Source organism: Patiria miniata, unplaced genomic scaffold, assembly GCF_015706575.1.
Source record: "Patiria miniata isolate m_02_andy unplaced genomic scaffold, ASM1570657v1 HiC_scaffold_1, whole genome shotgun sequence".
NCBI lineage: Eukaryota > Metazoa > Echinodermata > Asteroidea > Valvatida > Asterinidae > Patiria > Patiria miniata.
The window spans coordinates 32,263,608-32,276,714 of record NW_024037047.1 but is presented as its reverse complement, the minus strand read 5'-3'; the positions used below and the strand labels follow the sequence as shown (position 1 = coordinate 32,276,714).

Sequence of the window (13,107 nt, the reverse complement as noted above, 5' to 3'; positions counted from 1 at the left end):
CTATATCAGATTTGAACCAGCCAGCAGACCCCAGCAAGCTGAGTGGTAAGACGTCTGCACTAGTAAGCAGGAGGTTCGAATCCCACCCAACTGATTTTTTTTCTCACAATACACTTGGGACAACACTGAGAACACAGTGTCTATAGAAATACATCGGTGAATGGCAAAACCTAAAATTGAATTTAAACCACCCCTACACAAATTCCATCTTATGAATAATATAACATCAATTCATAAAGTGTACTACATGTACTTTACAATCTAGACTACAAAATTGAGCAGATGACAAATTAATAATAGAAATTAATCATCCCTACTCGCAGCTGAGAAGCTGAATTGCAAAGGACGCGGCTACAACGTGATCGAGCCGCAGGCATGTAAAGGCGCCTTTGGCTGCCAGCCACATCAACCCATATATATGACCACGGAGCACAGCCTGAGATTGAAAGTGTTTGATTTTTCCAGAGGGAGGAAAACCGGATCAAGGGCCTGGAGAAAAACCCTCGTGGCACAAAAGAGAACCAACGCACAACTCTACATACATATGGTCCGCATCCGGGAATCGGGGTCACAATGGTGAGAGGGGAGTGCCTTACGCACTAGCCACTCATGCCACCAAATAGTGAATGTAGTTGAGGCGAAAGTGTACTGTTTTACAATCCAGACTATAACATCAAGTAGATGACAAATATTGAATAAGATGACAAATCGCAAATGATCTCAAAACAACATATTCTTACACCATTACTACACATAAAACAATTCCCAGACATGTCTCCCTCAATAAACCAAGATTTAAGACCTTGGGCACAAACTTTTCGTTGTCCTACGGTAGTTCTTACTTGTGAAATGATAGCTGAGGGTCCACCAAACTCTGTCTTAGAGACCACATCACTGCCACCAGGTGCTGTCCCAACCTGATAGAAGAACTTCACCAAGCTCTTGTCATCAAAAGCTACCATCTCCAGCTGGAAGGCTGGCTCTGTGTAGTCTAGTCCAGGAACCTGCTCAACACTACACAAGTTAGTGCCTGCTGCACTCCTAGTGGATCCAGCGGCATCCTTCATGGGACACAAATTTTAAAGCAACTTTACTGAGTTTTGCTATAGAGAAGAATGAGCTTGGAGGGAATAAATTAAATACAGAGATGTAAGTGGACTCTGACTTTTTCACAGATATTTATGTACACATATATTTGGTGCCTAATAATAGACCTTTATCAGGGTACGCCAGGTTGAAAATCAAAGCGAAGCAAATAACACAAACAAACATGGCGGCATAAATAAAGTGTGCAGTGAAAGAGTGACTCTCGCAAAGTTACAGCAGATTGACAATTTTGTAAATGGATGGTAGCTCAAATTCCCTCGAAACATCAATGTGAATTCTAGGTAGGTCATGTCTTATTGCATTTTAGAATATAAAGCCTAAGGCAGCGGCCAAACTGAAGTTTCCGACTAGTAAACTACAAATTAGTTCAACTAATAGACGGGTGTCTCGAAGGCCCGTATCATTTTGCATGTAAACAAGTTGGGGTACAGTGCTCGACCGTTGAGAAATGTCTTCATGTTCGTATCAGGCTCCAGTTCCTCTTAATTATTTCTGGGAAATGACAGGTCCTGTGTGAATGACAATTCACGGATAGCCTTGTAATGTAAGTGCCATGGATGGAAATGTGAAAACAGAAAGTCTGAAGTTTGAGGGCAGTGCTACAGCGTTAACTACAATTGAGTACTACACGGAAACTTCAGTTCGGCCACTGTTTTAGGCTTTTATATTCTACGATCCCGATGCAGCGTAATATAAACGAGTCCTGTTTATTACGTCACGATTTACTATGTGTTGTTTGCTGCCCCCAACGACGACTTTTACACAAATTGCACTTTCGGGTCGAAACAGGACCTGAAAAACAGCTCTCAAAAGTACCTTTTGTACTCATTTCATGACAGACACAATAGTCGTTTTTATTTCATCACACCTTAGGCCACATATACCCAAAAAATGACGGAAATGTCTTCGGCATTCCACAACCTCTTTAAAAATACAATGAGACATGACCTACGTAGAATACGGATAATAACCTGTTTGACACTGGATGTAGAATTTCATGTTTTAATCATGATGCGTAAAAATAAATTGATTTGAATTGAATCGAATTGAAATTGAATTGGATTGGATTGATGTTTCGAGGGAATTTGAGCTCTCCATCCATTTACAAGATAGTCAATCTGCTGTTACTTCGTGAGAATCACTCGTTCACCACACACTATTTATACCGCCATGTTTGTTTAAGGTATTTGCCTCACTATTATTTTCAAGATGGCGTACCCTGATAAAGGTCCACTTACAGCCCTGTAAATACTTGGAATTACTTTGAACTTTTACTTTGAATGTTTAATACTTGGAATGTAATTACTAAGGCAAAGCTTCAAAAAAATGATACGGGAACAAAGATGTTATCGTTTGAAGGAGAATCAGAGAAACCAGGAACAGTTAGAATGTTTCAAGAGAGATACCAATGTTTCAAGAGAGCCATGGATGTACAAACTGGAACAAACAACACATGGAAACAGTCTGGGAAAGCCTGATGTTCCCAAAAATGTCTGTGTAAGCACGTTTATTTTGTCCCATTAGTAAACTGCACAACATTGTATTAAATTGTGTTTTATCGACTGATGAATTCATATAACCACAGAGTGCTGTGGCAGTTTTGGGCACAGGGAGTAATTAGACTGGATGATTTAGATGCATCAGCGACTAAAGGTTTGACTCATTACAGTCTCTTCTAGCCAGGATTTAATTGGATAAAGGCTCTTCCAGAGTCGTTTTTGAGCTGGGTCCATCACAAGTCAATCACAAATCAAATCACAAGTAGGGCCCATAATTCAAAAGGGAATATGTTAGCCACATTTCCTTTGAATAGGGCTTCACTTGAGACCAAATGACTTGTAATTGATTAATGATTGACATTCCAGGACTTAACTACAACTCTGGAGATTTCTAAAGAGAACATCAGGGTTTTAAGTTGCCAAAGAGCAGGGATGACCCAAAAAATTGCATAGAATTAAATTGTATAACTGTTTTAATACCACTGGTGTTGAGTATGCTTCAATCTCCGGAGGTGATGTATCGGGGTCCTTGGTGTGAATATCAAATATATTTCTGTGTATAGCAGGAGATGTGTAGCGCCATATGTCCGTCTCAAACAGAATTATTTTTCCAAAGAAGAGGATCTTCAACGTCACCAAACCTCTCAGCCGAATGATCAGAGGAATCATATCAATGTCCATCTTTAATCTGATAATGTGAGGGAAAGAAGGGCAATTCTCATTTTTTCCCCTGTCTTCTGTGTTTAATTTCTTAAATAATATTCTTGAAAAAGTTGTCATTGGTCTTCAGTGAGGATTATGTCATACTCCCAAACTGTCCCCATTTACCCCTTCTGTCAAGCCCCCTACACATTGAACTTTATCTTGGGGTCTGACAGGTGTTTTGTTAAAATATTACTTTGAATTTCCCATGGCTTTGCAGGATACTTAAACTGCTCATTCCCAATCCACTTACCCAACATCCAGTGGGAACTTGGAGAAGAGAATCTCAGCCACAGTTGGAAAGCTAGTGTGTAGCATATCAGCAATCAGTTGCAACTCACCATACAGGATGAATCCAACAGAAACACCAGCCTGTGCATATGCACCTACCATAGGTGTTATGCCAGCCTATGAGGATATCCAACACTTCAAATAAATTCCTTTGTATCAAAGTAAAACTGTTCCTGGACATCTTTAAAGCAATTACACAGAACTTATTAATATACCCAGCATGCTATAGGGTGTTTCAAAAAAGAAGGAAACCCAGCTTCAAAGAATGAGTATGGACAGACGATATGTTTACTGGCTATAAAACTGGTATCATCTGAAAGCGTAATCTCTATGTTTTTCAATGATACCGTGTTTAGGTTTTCTGAGTCATGCATCACTGAGCATCATTGTCTTGAAAACTGGATGCAAAAATACAGTTGGTTGACTTTCATGAAGAAAAAAAAACCCACTGAGCACAGTGTGCCTATTAATACGGAAATGTCTGTGAAATGGCTTGAATGTTAATCCTCGGAAAATGGTACATTGTTTTGAACATGGCTTGGTCAAAACGAGAAAATCCATGACAAACAATAAAATCCAGTTTTTAAACCAACCCGCCTTGTTTTGGGGTTTCTTTTTATGCATTTGTGTTTTCTTCTTGAATACTTATTCTCATGCACACCATGCACCATTTTCTTTGAAAAGAAGCCTAAAATCAGGAAGGTTGAGGAGGACGTACAACCCTTATTTCTTTTTGGATTTTAAAAATCTTTTCAAGTGTAATTTGGGTCTAATGACAAGACTATTTGCAATAATAGACTGGGAATGAAATAGTTGTCCATTTTATAATACTACCTGTGCTTTCATGGACACAAAGGCAACAGACAGTGGTATCTCCATGTCAAAGAATCCTCCTGCTTCAATGTCTGAAACAAAAAGGAAACAAGTCAGGTGTGTTTACAAACTGTTCCCATGATCTAACACCACTCTTTTAACATCAACTTACATGTACATGTACATGTACTTGGGTAACATGGAACATTCATTGACATCATTAGTGTTTTCTGTAGGTTTTATATGAATTAATCCCTATGATCGCAGAATAAATACAAGATTTCTAATGTTTTAGCCACTGTGTCCTTGACCTTTGACCTTTCGGCCCCATACATGTAGGCTTCTTAGGATTAACAAAAACAATCCTCAAACCAAATTTGCAGTTCACATGTTAAGTATTTCTCAAGTTTTCAAGCTGTCAACATTTCTTTTTTTTTAGCCACGGTGACCTTGACCCTTGACCTTTTGGCCCCAAAGCAACAGGCTTCTTAGTATTAACAAGAACAATCCATAAACCACATTTGAAGTTCAAATTTAAAGTATTTCTCAAGTTATTGCTCTAACAAATTTTGTTCAGAAACAAAGGGCACTTCTTAACTCTTTCACTGCCAAACTCGTACATGTACGAGGTATTTTTGTTAGTCCAAAAGCGCCAACCTCGTACATGTACGAGGTAATGTTCGTGCTTAAAATCGCCAAAACTCGGCAAAAAGGGCAAAAAGGGCAGTCTTTAGAAACTATTGGGGGGGGTTTAAATCTCTCAACTAAACATGCTCTATGATGGTACTTACAAAAACCTACGTAGATAAATCCACCAACCAGCATGCCCCAGCCGGCTCGCAAAAACCTGGCTTGTCTTCTTGGGAAAGGAATCCTCCCCCTCAGGACGACATCAAACTGCTTAAAGTTGTCATCTGCCTTGCCATTAATGATAACATCGATGAACTCCTCAATCTTCCAATAAAAACAAATAGGATTGCATATTAAGGGTTCAACTTGCTGGCTCTGCTACCATTAGCAAAGAATCCAAGCTCGCAACAGCAAAATCTTCCATGCCAACTGTTAGTGTATTTCACAGGTTAGCAAGCAATTTCGGCTTTTGTGCTTGCGTACATCCTATGACTTAAAATTCTTTGTTAAGCACAAGTAAACCGCAAAATTATAAATGAAAGCTCTATCCAATGATAATGTCTGCAGTTTACGGAAACTAAGCAAAGAGACATGAACTTTAACTTACAAAGGTCCTATAGAGAACACGTAATTCCTTCATCAACTGAACCAAAGTCAATGGGTCGATGTTCTGAAGATCCAGCATTGCTTCTAACTCCCCTATGGTCATATTGGCAATACGTCCACCAAGAGCATCCAAACCTTTCTCTGTTGGAGGTCAGTTGGTCAACAAAATTAAAATTAAATCTGTAGGATCGGCAAAAGCCGCTACCACTAGGGATATGAACAATTTGTAACAATCTACATCCCTTAAGGGTTAATTTCATAATAACACAGGACATTTCAATGTATAACCTGCACTTTAAAGGTAGTACAATGTATACGTCATTAGCTTTTGCTGTGATTTTCAGAAGTGGATGGATTTGGGGGTTAGTATGTTATAGCAACTACATGTAACACTGACCTGTTTAAAGTTTTGTGTTAATAGATGTTGGAAAATCAAGGAAAAAATGCTTCACAAAGAAAGGAGCATTGTATAGACATCAGGGAATTGTCAGGTCAGGGAGACAGACTAGTTGGCTTGTACCCGTTCACACATCTTTGTAAACACCGGCAATCATGGATCCCCTATTGTCCCTAATCCTCATTCCTTTGTACTCAAACTTTTTAGCAACAGCTCTCATTGGTTTTGTACAAAAATTTCAATCATGGACTATCGGTCAAATGTGGACGTATTGTTTGTGCCCTAACACTTTTGTCCTAGGTCCATGATTGCCGGTGTTCACATAGTCACCCATATGTAGACCAATTGCAAACAAAATGTGGGGTAACTAAATTTAGTAAATTGGGGGCAGTATTTCAAAAAAAAAGTCAGTTACTTTCCAAAGATGGTCAGCAAACCGCATTTTGAAATTGATAGAAACATTCCACTTTTCTTGAAAATGACAACGCAAGGTGCCATGATTTCACAGGATGCTTGAGACTATCATAGTGGGGCTGTTGAGTAATAAAATTGTGCACTTTGTGACTAAAGCATGAAACTTCGCATGTTGGTTCTTCATGTCATGAAGAAAATTTTCAGATGTGGAGACATTTCATATTTGACCTCTGGTGACCTTTGAGAGGTCAATGAACTTTGTATGCCCTATTTATAGATATTTATAAGAGTTATTATTCAAAACCCAACTATTTCAGGACCCAAGTCTAGAAGTTGGCTCTTTGTAACATGAAAAGTATTTTCAGATATGGGGACATCATAATCTGACTTTTGGTACCCTTTTATAGGTCAATGAACTTTATACCTTATTTTTCGCTATTTTTTTTTAGTTATTTGTCAAAACACCCTTTTTTGCGACCCAAGCCTTAATATTGCAAAAGAAAAGTATTTCACCTATTATTGTACAGTCATGTAATGAATTCAAACCCCACAAAAAAATTCGGGTGAAATTTGACCTCCATTTCCCTTTGTCAATTGGAAGACGCAACATGTTGCGACTGGGATAAAAGACTGTTGGACTTTCTTTACAATGTAATATGTACAAATGTCTGACAATAGTCACTCTTCTGTACTTATTACACTCTGTCATGTCTGTGGTATCTAGATGGACTTGGGTCACCACATTTTTTACCTTTTTACCAAGCCCACTGGTCACTGTAAGAGTGTGATTCTTGTCCAATGTACCTTTTGTATTATGTTGCGCCCCTATCTGCCCGTCAAAAAGGGAGTTGGATATCAGAGGTCATAACAAAATTGTCCTTGGGGTCTGAATTCATGACATGCTGTAGAATAATAATTAAAATACACTTGTTTTGAACTATTTAGACTTAAGTCATGAAGAGGTGGCATTTGGAATATTAAATATGATAAATAGCGGCAAATAGGGTATGCAAAGTTTATCGACCTCATAAAGGTCACCAGATGTCAAATAGGAATGTTCACACATCTGAAAATTCTGTTCATGTCACGAACAGCCAACTTTTAGACGAAGGTCACAAAAAGTGGGGTTTTGAATCGTAAATCTTATAGATATCTTAATATAGGGTATACAAAGTTCATTGACCTTTTGAAGGTCACCAGAGGTCAGATATGAAATGCCCTTCATAAGAAAATGCTTTTACTAGCATGAACACCGAACTTTTAGATTTGGGTCGTGAAAAAGTTGGGGTTTAAAGTATTAATCTTATAAATTACTATAAATACTGTATGTATAGGTCATTTACCTCTGAAAGGTCACCGGAGGTCAAGTATGATTTTTTTTTTCACAACTGATCATTATTTCCATTGCCTGAAGACATATGACATAGACTGGGGTCATAGGAAAGTGGTGTTTGCCAGAACAATTAGTATAAATAATGTATGTAAAGTTCATTGACCTCTCAAAGGTCACCAGAGGTCAAATATGAAATGTCTCCACATTTGAAAATTTTCTTCATGGCATGACAAGTTTCATGCTTTAGTCACAAAGTGCACAATTGTATCATATGTTTGACCTTAACAGCCCTACTAATATTATTCACTCACAGTCAAGTAAGGTTTTTCACAATAATTTGGTTGTTTTGCTTTTTTTGATGTTTGCAAATTATGTTGTATATTTACCTTTAATACTACAGTACTGATTTACTTTAAATAATTATACTCTTGTGAAAAAAACTCTGTAAAAGTAATAAGTGCCCAGGACTGGTTTTGATGAGCAGTGACTGATGTGACATTTGAGGAATGATAATATGGGACAAAATGTTGACCTTTAAATGCAAATTTACAAGAAAATGTTTTGGCAACAAGCTTGAGTCTCTTGAAAATAATTTGTGGAGGGAAAATCTCACTTTCGTAAACTAGAAATGCATTTTACTTTTTTTTTCGGGAGAACTGAAATGTACATACGTGTTAATCCTCCACCAATGATGACATCTCCCTGCCATGTGCCAGAGTCAGCGCCAGGACTAAGAATAAGGTCAAACAAACTAGCTCCCCCTGAAACAAAACAAGCACACCACTTGAAATGGACATCATTAAAAGTGCTGCCATGAGTGGATTTGAACCTGCAACCTTCCAAGTGGATGTCATACATTTTAATAGGATTTACCAAACTTCAGGTTCATTTCTCACTTCAGGTTCTTTTGTTGCGTCAGCTTCATCTCAGGTTTGAGAATCATTTCAAAGCCCTGCACGTCTAACCCAAATGGAAAGAGTTTACAAAAAAAAAACATGGTTTGAGGGTTGAGAGTCAATATAAGCTCCCTGAGGTACATGTATTTGAAGTTGATAGACTTTGCCTCAGGAACTAGTCTGTCAACTTCCAATACCGAGGGGAGGTAATATCGACTATTCACCTAAACTAAACCATGTTTTATTTGTTTTATTATACCTTATACATATTCTCAAAAATTTCTTGAAGCTACATATAAGTTTTCTCCGAGCAAAATGTTGTTGTGCCCCATCTTTTCATGTAGCTGCTGCAAACTGCTAGAGTGATGCTCAGGCGCTCCAAAATTGATTCCTAAAGCGTATGCGTAGTAGACTAGGGTACTGGTAAACCAGTACAATAGTCTACTACGCATTCGTATTTAAGCTGTGCGTGAAACCCCGCATGCACACTTAGTCATCGCGCAGAACATGTTACGCGCGCGTCAATCTCCATAAAAGGGTTGTTTACATCTTACTCGCCAGCTGAACACTCCATTATTTTGCTAGAGGGATGTTTCAAAAAGCATGAAGTGAACTTGTTGAACAAAATCGGGATTTTTTGAACGAATTATTTGATATTTTTTTACGGATAAGGTATTTATGAATGGGAATAAATATGTGCTCGGTCGGTATTTATCACTCTGTTTAATACCGCATAGAGTCTGGGTGCTGATAATTACCCTTGCCTCCGGCTCGGGTAATTATCAGCACCCAGACTCTAAGGGGTATTAAACAAGTGATAAAAACCTCCGGAGCACACATTTATTCCCTTAGTAAAACTAGCAGCTGACACGTGATGGTGAATGGACCGGTGAGAAGTCAGCTCTCGATCATGAATATGTATGAGGTATAGTAATCTTAACTGTGGCATCATGAGACTTGATGTTCCTGGGGCACAAAATGGACTCATATTGAGCTGGAATCCCCAAAATCAGGGGTCTAAAATCTCCTGAAGCAAAACAGGAGACAAAGCCAGGGTTAATAGAAAACCCCCATTGAATACAGACTCGTACTTATCACTCACTAGTCCGTTCATCTTGTAGCATTACCTTTAGTCACCGAGAGTGACAGGTCCCTTCTCCTTCTCCAGGTAGCTGGAGTTTCATCTTCATCACCAAAGATGAGAAGACCCATGGAGCGCCGGCTTGCTGTACCTGATTCAGCAATCCCTGTAACAATTACACAGCTCGACTGAAATATTCATAAATACCTCAAACAGTTGGACCATCATGATGCATCAGCTTAATCATAAACAATACAAACATCAAGTTTATAACTGCTTAACTTTTATCCCCATATGAGCTCCGTACATAGAAACATTTGGGAAGACCAAGGGGAGGAACTTGAATGTATTGCTACAGTACTCCTCACGCTCACAAAAAGAAGAGTATAAGTTTGAGTACACACAGAATAAAATTATTTATTCTTCCTTTGCATCATACAGTCTGAAACCAGGACACACACACTGTGTCTCAGCTCTCACGAGTGGTCCAAAGGCGCCATCTTCTGATGTGAATTTCCTTAAATTTTATTCTTATTTCGTATGTTTAGCGAATATAACTTTTCCGTATCATGTTAAATGTTCCTAAGCCAGACAGGCGAAGTCTATTTTGTTTGTAAATAAAGATATATCAATGTAAACACCTGTGTATGTTGTATTTGTTCTTCTTTCCATTGTTTATTAAGCCATGATATGATCCAGTGTGTCAGTGTGAGTGCAGAAAGTGAAAGCGAGTGATTCTTATGCAAAATAGCGCTTTCACCCGCAGCTTTGGAATGCTGCAGATAGTGAGCGAATGGCAGAGAATAGCTCGATCTACCGTGAGTAGTTTTATTGGTTACTATAGATACCATATTTTTTTATTTTACCGAGTTTTGTTGACATTGGGTTGAGAAAATTAAATTTTGATTAATGATCTGATTAATGATCTGATGAGACACATTTGTTAGCATCGATGTATGTTGCAATTCTTATGACGTCATATTGCTTTCTAAATGTTTAATTAAAAGTTTGAGATTAACATCAGTCGATTCAATTATGGATTATGTCATTGGATCATGGTTTGAGAATTGATAACTTTATTTTAAGTTTTAAGTTGAATTTTGTGAGTGATGACGTCACAGATTGTCATGTTTGTGCAGATGACCTTTTTATGATTTTTTTGCCAAATACAGAATGTGCTGTGGTAGTTATTATCATTGCAAAATGTAGAAAGTTTAGTCTTTGAAATTATAAATTTCAGATGGCTCAGGGTCAGTACGCCAGAGCAAGGCGGAATCTTGCATTGCATGATGATGGGCCCATTATTGATATAGCCACCCCAAGAACCCTACCTCAAGCAACATGGGCAGCCAAAGCACGGACAGCGCCTGCTGGGAGATAACTGAGACAGAGAGCTGCCCAGTCTCTGGATGGTTAGGCATGCAAGTCCAAGGGACAACCGGGAACAAACCCGAGGAGCCAGCAAACGCGTGATTTGCGAATACATTGGTAGGCCCACCTTACTTTGTTAAGTTTACTGAAGATTTGAGTTGAAGTATTGATTGATTTGAAGATCTGATTTGGAGATCTGAATTGGAGATTTGATTTAAGGAATCAAGCTGAAAAGTTGAAGAGTTGAAAATTTGAAAAGTCACGTGATCTATTGAGAGGAGATTGTATTATTTGTTTGGTATTTCTGGGTGTTTTGTTTGGATTTAATTTTGTTTCTTGTTATTCCGTTTACTTGATTCATGCCCCCAGTTTGTTTACTTTTCATTTAATATTCTGATTTGTTTATTTCCTTGTCTATTTGGTTTAATTGTTTAATTTGATAAAATTCTTTTTTGAATTCTATTACTCAGTTTTTAATTGTTTTCTCCATAGTATTTTTGTTGTTGAGAGTGACAAACAGCCCGAAATTTTAAGTTTCGCCACAGCCTTTCATTGCGCGCGTTACACTGTTCATATAGTAGACTGTTGTTAATAAGTCAAATCTCAAGGGAATGGATAACAAATTTGAGGTATCTGGAGTTCGAGCTAAGCAAGGTTCCAGATTTTTCATGTTATCTACATGTACAATGTTCATGTACAAGTATGCACATCAATGGCTTCCACCGTAACTTAACTTATGGAAATGGACACAATATTTGACACTTCCTTTCTATATTTTCCATTCCAATGGTGTATTTTTTTTGTCACAAATCATCGTTTTACTCAAATTCAATTTTATTCTTACCTAAAAGTGTCTGCTCTATAGATAAACACAACAATAAACCATTCAAATTGTGTAACTGCATGTGGCAAATTTATATTTCATGTCGTTTATTTATAGATATTGCCGCACCATGCTCGGGATTTTCAGATGTGTGGTCACTTGGTCAGGTCCTGATAAGTTAATCGTTAGAGGACGCACCAGCTGCAGCTAGGAGAGCAGTAGCGATCAGGCTCTGCAACATCACATCTGCAAAGGTTTCCAATGCGGTCACATGGCTACCGCAAGAGCCAGCAATTGGCCTACCGGCATGCGGGCTACAATTGGGCCTGCGGTAGCAATCAGGCTTACTCAAAAGCCAGGATTTGTTGCAGTTACGGGCCGGAGTCCGATGACAATGGCAGCGTGCATGCTGCATCCACACGTCAAAAGATGCAGTGCCTTTGGCTGTAATGACTCATGAAAACAATTTTGCATTCTTTTTATGCTTCTTTGTGACTGCTTTAGCAGCCTTTTCTATGGACTGGCCGAACAAACATTTGAGATAAACAGTACCAGTGCAGGCATTTCGAGTTACGGGGTTATTTATGTACAAAATATCCTATTCTCTTGACGGGGTATGGAGAGTATTACTTTAAGATAAACGGAGATTTGAGTTAATCGAATTTGTCTTAACAGGAGTTCACTGTACATGGAGTCTATTGAAACAAATACATTTTCACAGGCATACAACTTGCCATATAATTTTCAAATTCATAAACTTCATGTCAGGCAAGACTGTACATGTATGAATGTAGCCATGCAGGTTCTCCCTGAGCCATTAAAAAATTGCAGCAGTGAATGGCAAAATCTTACACCAAGTCAATTTAGATCCTCTTTAAGACCTCCGGGTTCAACACCCAATTAAACAACATTTGTAGTTTAATCCAAATTCATTTCAGACTATTAAGAAGAAACTTACTGGGTTTGACGGCTTTCTCTGGCTGCAGCTTAGTCATGGCGTTATCCTCCGCTGAAAACGAGGTAGAGTTTCCACTAAGAATGGTCTTAAAGTAGGCCCTGGCCTTGTCTATAGCATTAGCTGTCAGGTCTTCCATGCTGTCCATTCCCTCAGCAGATTCACTAACATTACATGGAGTACACCAAA

General features: G+C 38.4%; 1 protein-coding gene across 1 annotated transcript in view; it reads right to left on the bottom strand.

Annotated features, from left to right (window-relative positions):
- The window catches only part of LOC119732930, a 212,078-nt gene that overhangs the window by 90,618 nt on the left and 108,353 nt on the right, over positions 1-13,107 (bottom strand). The window contains exons 67-75 of the mRNA XM_038206513.1: positions 12,922-13,082; positions 9,816-9,935; positions 8,464-8,553; positions 5,650-5,789; positions 5,204-5,366; positions 4,434-4,504; positions 3,562-3,716; positions 3,087-3,294; positions 843-1,061 (exon numbers count right to left, since the gene is read on the bottom strand). Coding sequence (XP_038062441.1) covers positions 843-1,061; positions 3,087-3,294; positions 3,562-3,716; positions 4,434-4,504; positions 5,204-5,366; positions 5,650-5,789; positions 8,464-8,553; positions 9,816-9,935; positions 12,922-13,082 — 1,327 coding nt within the window. The remainder of the gene's footprint in view (positions 1-842; positions 1,062-3,086; positions 3,295-3,561; positions 3,717-4,433; positions 4,505-5,203; positions 5,367-5,649; positions 5,790-8,463; positions 8,554-9,815; positions 9,936-12,921; positions 13,083-13,107) is intronic.